General features: G+C 39.8%; 1 protein-coding gene across 1 annotated transcript; it reads right to left on the reverse strand.

Annotated features, from left to right (window-relative positions):
• Window positions 1–2422: 2422 nt before the first annotated feature.
• Window positions 2423–11308, reverse strand: atad1a (ATPase family AAA domain containing 1a). The gene is made up of 10 exons (XM_051423605.1): window positions 11230–11308; window positions 10177–10360; window positions 9881–9979; window positions 9628–9748; window positions 9047–9247; window positions 8027–8133; window positions 7379–7468; window positions 6704–6754; window positions 6353–6525; window positions 2423–5070 (listed from the first exon to the last, which is right to left on the reverse strand). The coding sequence occupies exons 2-10, from the start codon at window positions 10348–10350 to the stop codon at window positions 4941–4943; spliced, it is 1146 nt and encodes a 381-aa protein (XP_051279565.1). The 5' UTR covers window positions 10351–10360; window positions 11230–11308; the 3' UTR covers window positions 2423–4940.
• Window positions 11309–11566: the final 258 nt, after the last annotated feature.

Consider the following 11566-nt stretch of genomic DNA (forward strand, 5'->3'; position numbering starts at 1 on the left):
ATTTGCTAGTGTGGAGCTGTTCAGTCCTTCATTTGCTTATGGCTTTGTGAGTTACTGCAATAAACCCTGAATACCAGCAGGCAACAGGATATCCTGCTGAGAAATGTGGCAGGGATAACAGCTGCCGCTGATTTCTCTGAGCTCGCTCGATCATGTCCGATGGCACTAAAGCTTATAGAGGACTGTCACAGAGCAGAGTGGGGCCATTTTACACTCCTATCTGATGGGAAAAAGGTTGAGACCATCAGAGCAGCGCTGAGAGCTGCTGTACTGACAGACCGTGGCCAGACAAAAGTGAATCTATCTGCGCCTGAGCTCTCCTCTCAATGGGAAGTCTTTGACATCTCCAGCCAGCTGTGCTGCGGGGGAGAGCTTCTTCCATCATGTTTATCGACTGGGAACTGTCCCGTAATTGAAAAGAGCTGGAATGGAGACTTTCACTTTGACTCCCTCTTCATGAATAACTCATCAATAGCTTTATGAATAACTAATCAATGATTCTAAGTCAAAGATCAGACACGCATCCTTGCAGAATTTAGTTGGAGGAAAACACTGCAGACTTTGCCTCTTAAAGACTGAAAATATGACTGACTGTAAATATCGCCTTATCATCTGTCCACACTACGGACGGAAACATACAGTATCCGCATGTAATGGCATCACATGAGGTAGCGAGTGCCTTTGTGGGGGAAACCCAAACCACAGCTAGGCTTTATGACTTAGATGAGCTCAGAATGACCTTGCGCTAAATACTACTTTGTCATCATAAAATCATAAAGGCTGGTGAGTGTGCAGAGCAGAGAAACAACAGACTGATAGTGATGCTTAATTACTTTTAGGAAAGTGGACCATTTCTGCATGGTAAATAATTGGCACACCACACACATACACACACAGACGCACGTTGAATAGATTAGCATTACAATAATAGTTATACAGAGTATTTCCCTGGTGTGAATGTGTGTCTTGAATGTTAAGCAGAGGTACTGTCATAAAAGGAGCGTATCCCAAAAATCCCTCCAAATCCTTCCTGCATAAATAAAAGACAGAATGGTTTCACTCTTTAATAAAGTATACTTTGAGAACGTATTCATGCTTTATTAAAGACATTAATAAAGACAATGTTTGATTAGAATCAATTAAGATGTTTACATTCATGATTATATCCATATAACTTGGCTCTGTGAAAGTTCTACAGTACATGGGTGCAGGGAAACTTCAACAAATCTATTTATTAATGAAATAAATGGATAAAGTATTAATAAATGAATGATTGAGGTTCCCTGATAGCTCACCTGGTAGAGCTGACTCATCCTATGTAGTCCTTGCTCCAGCAGCCATGGGTATGAGTCTGAGCTGTGGCCCTCTGCTGCATGTAATCTCCTTTCTCTCTTTCTCTTCCCTTTCCTGTCTATCTTGAGCTGTCCAGCCCCCCCCCCACATTTTTTTAAAAAATAAATAAAGGAATTATTAACTCAACTAAGACTGAATGTGAGCAGCTCTGTGAGGTTGTTGTAGTGCTTTGAGCTGAACGCTAACATTCTAACATTATTAACACGCTGATGTTCAGTGTCTTGATAGCATTTAGTTTAGGCAGCTAGGATTCTAACATTTGCTAATTAACAGTAAACTCGACCAATGTGCAGCTGAGAGTGTTAGTTTTGCAGCTATTAGGTCATAAATCAATGTATTGGACAAACTGAAATGTGGTGGTGAAGGTGTGCAGTGTACTCTGAGCCTGGATGGCAGCCAGGATGAGCCATTATCATTACCAAACAGCTGCTGTCCCATGAAAACCTTGCAAATCCAGTCAGTTTCTTTGTGATCATTTGACATGATTTTGCATATCCCATGAGCAGGTAATTCAGATGTCATGACCTTTGAAAACTTGGTGAGACATCCATTAAAAATTTACGGGCGCAATTTTGAAATTGTTTGGCTGTCAGCAAGTCCTGAAAAGCGGACTTATTAGAGATGCGCGGCTTTTGTATGAAACGTAGAGCTGGAGCAAAGCGCAACACAGTGGAAAGAGTCAAGAGTTTGATTATGGCAAACAATGACTTATTAATGCATGCCTAAAGGCTGCGGGATCTGACTGCAACATCCGCAGAATTTACGAACAGTTTATGATGATTCAGAAAGGAGCAGACTCCCACAGCTACGCTTTGTGGAGGCCAAATAAAAATCAACATGTTCATCACTGTATAGGAAAGTTATTGCTAAAATTGCCATTGGCCTACATATGCCAATAAAGCCAATATACACAAATAAGTTTGCAATAATACATATAAAATTTGACATTTTCACAGGTTGGACTTTTGGGAAGGAGGACATTTATTACATTTAACACACTTAAACACGGACAGGACAAAAGACAAACAATCCATGCAGAAATAACTCAGGTAACATTTTGCTGGTTGAATATTTTCTTCAGTGGCATTTAATAAATATACTTTACAGTACATAGGTAACATATATTCAGCACGTACACGTAGTTAAAGGTATCATTAACAGTAACTGCATATGGACACTCTGGATCCATAGAATAAGTCTCTTGCCACATTACAGATGAATGAGTCCTGTTGCATTTACACAGTCGTTACCTTTGTCCAAGAAAGGATACTAAGACCGGTGAGCTGCAGTGACACAATTATTGGTTTACATGGCAACATTTTGACCTTTAACTGTCACCTGAGGTACTCTAATGAAGAGCAACAATGAAAAAACCAATAGGGCAGGAACAATCCAGTTAGCAGGGTTCTCTATTTCATTGTCTCACCATAATGCCATAAAACTGATCTACATGTGAGCAGTCCATATCTCAGCACGCCTCAGTAAGAAGCTACAGTGCCACCACGTGGTCATGGTTCAATGAAAGATATGCCCTGCCTTGCTCATACTGCGTGGGAGAAAGGTCTGTACGAGACAGATACTGAACAGATCCATGAATACATGCTGTGACCATGTGGCAAATAATGACAACTTCAGACTGACAGCTGATTGAAAGGGTTAGAATTTTAAAGCCATGCTCTCCCTAAAGTGAGAATAAAAGTGAACTGACACAGAAACGATGTGTGTTGCAGCGACAGACGCTGCTGTCAGTCGTTGATCGATTCTCAGAAAATGGCATGAAAAGATCATTATAAAAACGTTCAAAGTAAAACAATAGAGACTCACTAATAATGGTAATGACACAATAAATGTGACACTAAAACAAATTGTGGAAAAACACTGGGGAGGTTTAAACATTGAGAAGTAACAGCTATTGTTGTTTTGGGTGCAAAAGTGCAAAAAGACTTTGCGTTACAAAGTAGCATTAAATGAAGACCATCTTCAGGTCTTGGCCTCAACTCAAACCCAGCGTTGTGCTTCCACATTTACAGACATGCACACAGCACAATTCCTATGATACAACCAGTGATACAACAAGTAAGTACAGTTTTACAGCCATTGAGCAGAAGGATCATGATTATTGAGATAATGGGTTATAAGGGTGTCTTTTATTGCTGCCCCTGGCTGTGACCATTAAAGCTGTAGTTCCTATTACAGGGCTTCAATAATGATCCCATCTCTACTTGACACTTGAGTGTTTGTTCTGTTATCTGCCTATACGTATTAACTGACAGCTCCGGAAAGGGGTGCCTTGCTTTAGGAACGTCCCAATTAAAGCTTACACTGTGGTTTTTATCAGTAATTGAAATAATCTGAAGTCCTAAAAAGTGATGAAGTTTGAACCTGTGCCATCGGGTCTCAAACTATTTCCAGTGAGTTTGCCCTGCTCTTCCTCATCATTGTCACATACATATTGTGCAGCTACAGCAGTGCTCACTTCATTACTACAAACATACATTTACCTGTTACATGTTGCCATAATTTCAAAAGAAATATTTATATATACATACATTTGTACTCCTTGGGAGCAGTAACTCGCTGAGTATCACATTACTACAGTTATTCTGTTACAACCCCACGCTGGCTAAATGCATAAAGCAGATATGCAATCAAACAAACACACATGTTGTTGATCAACTATGTGAATAATCATGGAAAGAAAATAGTGGTGACATCCAATGTTCCTTTCAGCTTTTTAAAAAGACTTTGATCTAAGTGGGTTAGGGGTAGGAGATGGAGGTTGTTTCTCAATAATTCAACTTAAAACTGACATTTAAAAAGGCATACAATAAATACTTCACCTGGATACTGATATTCCCGAAAATTGAAAATAAATTTCTTTCCCTTGTTATTTAAAAAAGTGATATTAGTGAAATAAATGAATAAGTAATTTGCTATCACATAACATTTACAGAGAATATAGTGTATAGTGTATGTACTGATCTCAGCTGATACCACTTTAAAGTCTTTGTTATTCAAACATGTATTTTCCCAAAAAAGAAATATATTTGATTAAAAGGATTACTGGATGGAGTCTAGACTTTGAATAACTCTTTGAATCATGAGTCATCATCCTGCTTCATCCCTGCTGGTCTCAATTATGTGTATGTCCGTGGTAGGACGGTATATGGATCTTATAGTGGTGTAGTAGAGTAGTTTGTAGTATTACTAGCACTAACCTAACAGACAGATCCATACAGTTTATGAAAAATGCTTTCTCCTCATGCTAACAAACTTTTAAGTCACCCTTGAGCAAGACATGAACTCTAAATCTCTCCACTAGAGCCGGTCAGTGGCTTGCAGGAGATATTAGATTTCTGAATGTATTATAACTGTACACATGTAGCAGGGTTGTGCTGAAAATAAGCATGCTCAGAACAACCCTTGCCTGGACTAATACACTTTAAAAAAAAAGTCAAACTGCTTGTTGGCTTTCCCAGCTGCACCTCTGACGTGTAGGAGGAGCCTCTGCTTGAGGAGTTGGAGCACGCTGCAAACAATGCATGGCGAGAAGAAAACATTTCCCTTCGGTGGTGCTGTGTTGGGGGTTAGTCCAGGGGAACCTCCAACACAGTGGGTAACATGAAGGCTGTGGCCTGCTTAGATTCCTTCATCTTGTCCAGGCCGAAGAGGAGGTCCAGCTGGGTGACCGGCCGCAACCGCTCCTCGTCCACAGGTCTACAGAGGTCAGACACAGGCAAAAAAAATAGCTGTGTCCCAATTCCACACTGTTTTTCAGTATTAACTATGACAACTCCCACCCTTGGATTCATAATGTACAATTGTACACCTGTTCTAGGCTGACTATACATGTGTTTGCTGTACGTCCTGGTCCATTTTATGATGAAAAGAGACTGGTAAAAGAAGTAAAGGCTGCAAATCAGTCAGTGTTTTTGTTTCCCTTAGAAGGAAATTAAACACTTGTGCTGTTGGACATTAATCCAATTTTAGAACGCCACTGCCACTTAAACTTTACAAAGAAACGGCAAAATCCTTTTCCAACACATCTTATATTTTGGGTTGTTGTTTTCACCTCCACTCAAGAGTTCAATTTTTTTCCCATCTGTGAGCAGCTCCTTCATTTCCTGCACTGCATTATGGGAGAAAAGTGTATATCAGCAGCCCACCAGATAATCAAGTTAATTGTAGTGTGCATATGGCTTTGAGTAAACTTAAATTTGTCACTTTTGGAGTGTGAACACACTACACACTCAGCTTAGCTTCAAATTATTTTCTTCTGTTTATTTCAGCAGCTTTACTTTAATGACTCTGCTGCTGGAATGAAGTGCACTGATTACAGAGAACTACAGTACGGCTGCATGTTTATAGAGCCTTTAGCAATGTTTTCTGCTTCCTTATAATCATTTGAAACAACATGCTGATGCCTGGAATCATAACTGTGGAAAGCTTAGCTATGAGTTTAGGGTTTAGAGTGCTGAAAAGTTCAAAATATTTCTTCTTTTAGCAATAATGCCCTCCTCTGAGAGGGGTTTCAATAGTCGCTTAGCAACAGCTGAAGCATGGGTTACACAGATCAGATATTTAGCCTTTTATAAAATATAAGATGTTTTTAAAATCAACCAGATCCAGCTCTGATACGGTCCAGTTTAATGACATACAGGACTTTGTGAAGCTCATCATCACTCCAGTGGTCAATGGACCATGCCGCATTGCCTAAATACTGCTTCAAAATAAAGTTGGATTGGATTGGATTGGATTCAAAAGCTTGAATGTTTTGTAAAGAAAACTGAAAAGAATGGTTACTTTGTGGGAGTATTTAGTAAAATATAAAGTTAGAAAGACAACCAGTACATCACTCAAAATAATACTGCCATCGGCTTTCACAAACCCACAGTGATCTAACCTCAAACTGTTTCGGGCAGGTGCTGTAGTTAAACAAAGAGATGCTCGGGGGACAAAAGGCTATGAAATCTTGTGGGTGTTTGTATGTGAGTCATACTTTTCCTCCTCCTGGCAGTCCTGTAGCTGCTGAGCGATCTGCCTCATCTGCTCCTTGCGGACGTAGTCCCGGACTCGGTACATGGCAGCATCACGGCAAAGCTCCCGGAGGTCACTGCCAGAGTAACCCTCTGTCTTCTCAGCAATCTCCTTCAGATTAATGGCATTGCTCAGCTGAGAGGAAAAGCAGGACAGTAATAAGTGACAATTAGATAGGATTAATCTGTTTGCTGTCAGTGCTCTTTGGCTGTTCACTTTAATGGGATTTGACAGTGAAAATACAGGTGTGAAACAACAAAAGAGAGCATTGTTCAGAATACATCACAGACAATTAACAGAAATCACATCTTACGTTTTCTCCAGCTAAAATCAGCCTTAAGATGTCCTGTCTTTGTCTTGTGCTCTGAAAAGATAGAAGGACAGATGTTCTTATTTGAAATATATAGCTTATTATAGTGCAACTTATGAATACAAAAAAAATGTGTCCATCAATCAGCAACTAATCACTCGTTTATATATATATAGTTTAAATCAAGTGCCATTTTAACTGCCTGAACAAATTATACATAATCAATATGTGTAAATACATTTACATCTTGTACTGTTTTCGCTGTTAAGCATCCACAGCTCACATACATTTATATGTGACATGATGAAAGTGAATGTTTATTGTACTGGATAATAAAAATATAGCCCATGCTTTTTGTGGTTTGGCCAGCAGTCATCAGACAATCTGAGAAACACAGTTCAGTGTGTTTATGCTGTGCTCCTTTACTTCATGTGTAGTTAAATGCACTCAGTAAGACGCACCATTTCAATTACTCAATACACATTAGCTGAGTTCATAGAGTTCATTATCTGTAAATACAAGCTTATTCTGTTTTTCACTCTGTAAATGTACGTACATTTAAGATTTATTATGTATTCCAACATATTACATACTGTATCTATTAATGTGTATTCATTTAAGTCTGAAATTAAGTTTTTACATTGATAAAAACTGTTTGTGTTGGTGTATGTGTCTTACTGGCAGGCCAACATGAAAAGTGGTGGGCATCCTGCGCAGAATGGCTGGATCCACATCCTGCGGCCTGTTAGTTGCTCCCATCACCATCACCTACAATAATAAGAATCACAATGTGAACAACCACCCACTGCATTTACAATAAAAAAAACAAATAAAAGGCACCACATGGAACAAGCACTATGTCTTAGAGGCAATGATAGGTGCATTCCCAAATACTTTTCTCAATGACAGCTCTTGGTACAGTAAGTAGGATTAAGTGGCATCTAGCAGTGTAGTTGCAGATTGCAAACTACAGGGGCTGAAACTTATTGAAAACCATTAAAGGCCCTATCAAGAGCCACTGTTTGGTTTGTCTGTTCTGTAGAAACACGGCTGTTCAACATGGTGGACTCTGTAGAAAGGGACCAATCCCCTATGTAGATAAAAATGTCTCATTCTAAGGTAACGAAAACACAATGATTCTTATTTTTAGGTGATTATACACTAATGAAAACATAACAAATATTATATTCCATTTCTGCCAATAGCTCCTCCTAAATGTTACACACTGGACCTTTAAGAGCCAGGAGAGGTTGTACCCAGGGTTTACCAGTCTGACGTAACCTAGTAGGTACATTACAGTGTCAGAAAGTGTGCAGGTTGTTGTACCTGTGTGGTTGAGGAAGTATCCAGGCCGTCCCACAGGCTCATGAACTGGGCCTTCATCATGGCTGTGGCCTCATGGTCCAGACTGGAGCGGTTCCTCAGAAATGACTCTAACACACAAGAGACAAGGATCAAAAACTCATCTGCATGATAGACTGAGAACAACAGGTCGAAATCAGTTTGGGCAATTTCATGAGGATGAAATAGGATTAGGCTGATTATTGGCCTGATATTTCCCCTTTAATAAAGAATGGATTTCAGCCTGTTGAGTTTGTTCTACCTCAAAGGTGGTCTGTGAAGCACTTTGAACAGCACTAAACTGTATGAAAGGTGCTATGTAAATTAAGTTTGACTGACTGATTAATTGATCAAAGCTATACTTTTTTTGTAAGTATTATTCAGTATCAAAGTAATCCAGTGATAGTTTTCTGTATTTCCACAGACATATTGCAAACAGGAATTGCTAACAAGTCATTTGGCATACTTTTAATGGTGCCAATTTGCCAATATGTAAACAAATATAGGCTAAGTAAAAACGGGGCTCAGGTTATAGTCTATAATGTAACACTAAATCCATAAGAACATTATACTTCCTGTTAACAACCCACAAAGCATCATAGGAACTGTAGTTTGGATACTCAGACATTACTAAAGGCGCTGGAGAGACGGGGGGGTTGGAGGGAGGAAAGGGTGGGCTCAGTGCCAGGGCCTGAACCCTCCTGTTCCACTGATAGAGAGGACATTATGACTGAACTTGACAGTTTCAGTGATAGCCTGTAGAGTCTGTAGTGTTATGAAACCTGACTCACTACCCTTTTAGGAGCTGCCATCCTATAAAAGAAAATGTCATTATTCTGGTTTTCAATGCTGCTTCAGGTCCTTCTCTGATTTTGTTTTTGTATGAAAACAGTGAGAACATCAAAACAATAGCAGTATCAGCTTTTGCAAATAATCACAACAGCGCAGTAATACCATCATTAACAAGTAACCATTCTTGACATGAATCCTTTTAGAGAAGCTCACCAATCTCATCGATGAAGACGATGCAGGGTTGAAGTTTGACAGCCAATGAGAAGACGGCAGCAGTTAGCTTCTGTGATTCACCGTACCACATGTCTGTCAGCGTGGAGGCCTGAAGGTTGATAAACTTGCAGCCCGAGGCTTTGGCTGTTGCCTTAGCGATCATTGTCTTCCCACATCCCGGAGGACCAAACAATAAAACACCTGCAAAGACAAAATATGAACAGAAACTAGCCATTATTGTTTCCTGTTATGATAAAACTTCTTTTAAATTCCTGCAAATATTCCCCGTTTAAGATTTATTTATTTTTTAATTTATACAAAATAGAAATTATAGTGTGTTTAAAAAACTGCAACAGTTGGGAATTTGGCATTTACCTTTAATTAGGTATCATAAACAGCAGCCAATCAGAAACTGTTAGAAATTTGACATTCAAACTTCAGTTAAACAGCAGCCTATCAGACATGCCAAACTATAAGATAAGCAGTATTATTACTTGTTCCAGGGGAAACTATTTTGTTTGCATGTACCAGTGAGTAAAATCAAACCGTTACAGTTCTGTTTAGATGACACGCTGTGGTACCTTTGGGAGGCTGAAAGAGTTTGGATCCAGTCAAAAGGTGTCTTTTCTGAAAGGGTAGGATGACCGTGTCTTGCAGCTCATTTATAACTTCATCCAGACCGGCTATATCTCTCCAGGACACCTGCAGAAAGGTAGAGTACTGTAAACAATTCTGTCTGGGAAAATGCAATAATAAAAAAAGGGTTAAAAAGTGTCATGACACATAATGACATAAATTCAACGTCATGGATGGGCTGAGGATTACAAATGTTACCTTCATAGTTTGCGGATCAACTAGCTGAGATGCAATGTTCATCTCATACTCTGTTAGCTTGACCCCCTCAACACCAATCCTCTTCATCAGCTGTTCAGCCTGAAGACATAAGACACACATCTCAGCTGAACACACAAGAGGATAACAGATAGTGTGTAAAATGCTGCTCCGGTCATTCTTTTCATTTCCTAATCATATCCGTCACACTGACAGCAGATAACCTGGATAAATAGCTACAGTACATCCACCATGAGCTTAGATAATATAACAATAACATAAGCTTATGTTCTATATACCCTTTTCTTGGCTTGGTTTTTCTGTTTGGAGGTAGGGTCCATCGCTTCTAAAACCCATTTGATGCTGTAGTAGGTCGCTGCACCAAAGATGGTCAACCTAAGCAACATGCCCACCACTTCATTCCTGGACAAGGGCCGCATCAGGGCCTCTCTGGGGAGATCTTTCAGCAGCATCTTTGCTGGCCTACGTAAAGAAAGAAAGAGATGAATAAAGAACGAAGGCAGACAGATACAGGAAGAAAATAATGTAGTTACAGTATAATGAGTACAGTTATACTTCATGCAGGTCACCAGAGTTTGAAGATCAAGTTTGCAATTGAATTCTGTTTAGCTTTGCTCCACTCTGTGGTGTGAACTATAATAATATAACAATCACACACTGCAAATCTATTTGATTTTACTTGGCAGTACATTCCTGCATTTAAAGCAATATTTAAAGCCTGTAAATTACATTTTACCTACACCTATTGCTCCTGGCTGACCACCAAAATACACCGTGAATGGCAGTGAGTAGGTTGAACCGAAACATGAAGTTACCATTTTATTACCATAACATAGCGCATGTTGGATAAAACCTATGCCGAATTGAATAGTGGCCGGGGGAGATTATCCATAGACAGAAAATGAAGTTTTGGAGTATAAACCTTCACATCTGTACAGCAAACCATTACTTTATTACATATTCTGAATGGAGGTTTGGCGTTAAATAGCAGTTCTCCCACCCAGATGCTAACCCGTCAGTCACTTGTTCATTACACTTGCTGCTAACGGTATTTGAGCAGGTCGTTCACATACCAACACAAGGTCGCTATTTTACAGTGACAGCTGTTAGCAGCATCCACTGTTCAACACCTAACGTAGTAAGAAACCCCTTTAATTCACAGGTTAGCATCTCCAGACAGGCTAAAGCTAACACAGCTGCGACTAGGCACCAAACTGTCACTTTCCCAAAGTAGCATTTAGAAATAAACCTACGGGCTGAATTAAACATTTTACCCATAAACAAACATGTAACATCCCTCGTACGATAAAAGACAAAATAGTCCAACCTACCAGAAACGGGAAGCTACAGTAATGTCACGAAAATTCCAAAACAGCTAGCATTGAAGGTGCACCACGCTTTGTGACTCGGGTAGGAACAAACAACGTAGTTCCGGGCCCCACTTAGTCACTGAGCACGCATGTGTCATACAGCCAGCCACTGGGTGGCAGAGCTTGCACACAGATGATACACATCAGCACCATGGACAGCATCTACATCACTACAGCAGGTGGACAGGACTGGGAAGGAAGGCTGGGATGGTGAAGATGCACTTAACAGAATTTGGACTAGCAACCATTTATTGGTTTGCTGGTGATTCAGTATCCATGTGGTATCCATGTGGTACTG

Source organism: Dicentrarchus labrax, unplaced genomic scaffold (assembly GCF_905237075.1).
Source record: "Dicentrarchus labrax unplaced genomic scaffold, dlabrax2021, whole genome shotgun sequence".
NCBI lineage: Eukaryota > Metazoa > Chordata > Actinopteri > Moronidae > Dicentrarchus > Dicentrarchus labrax.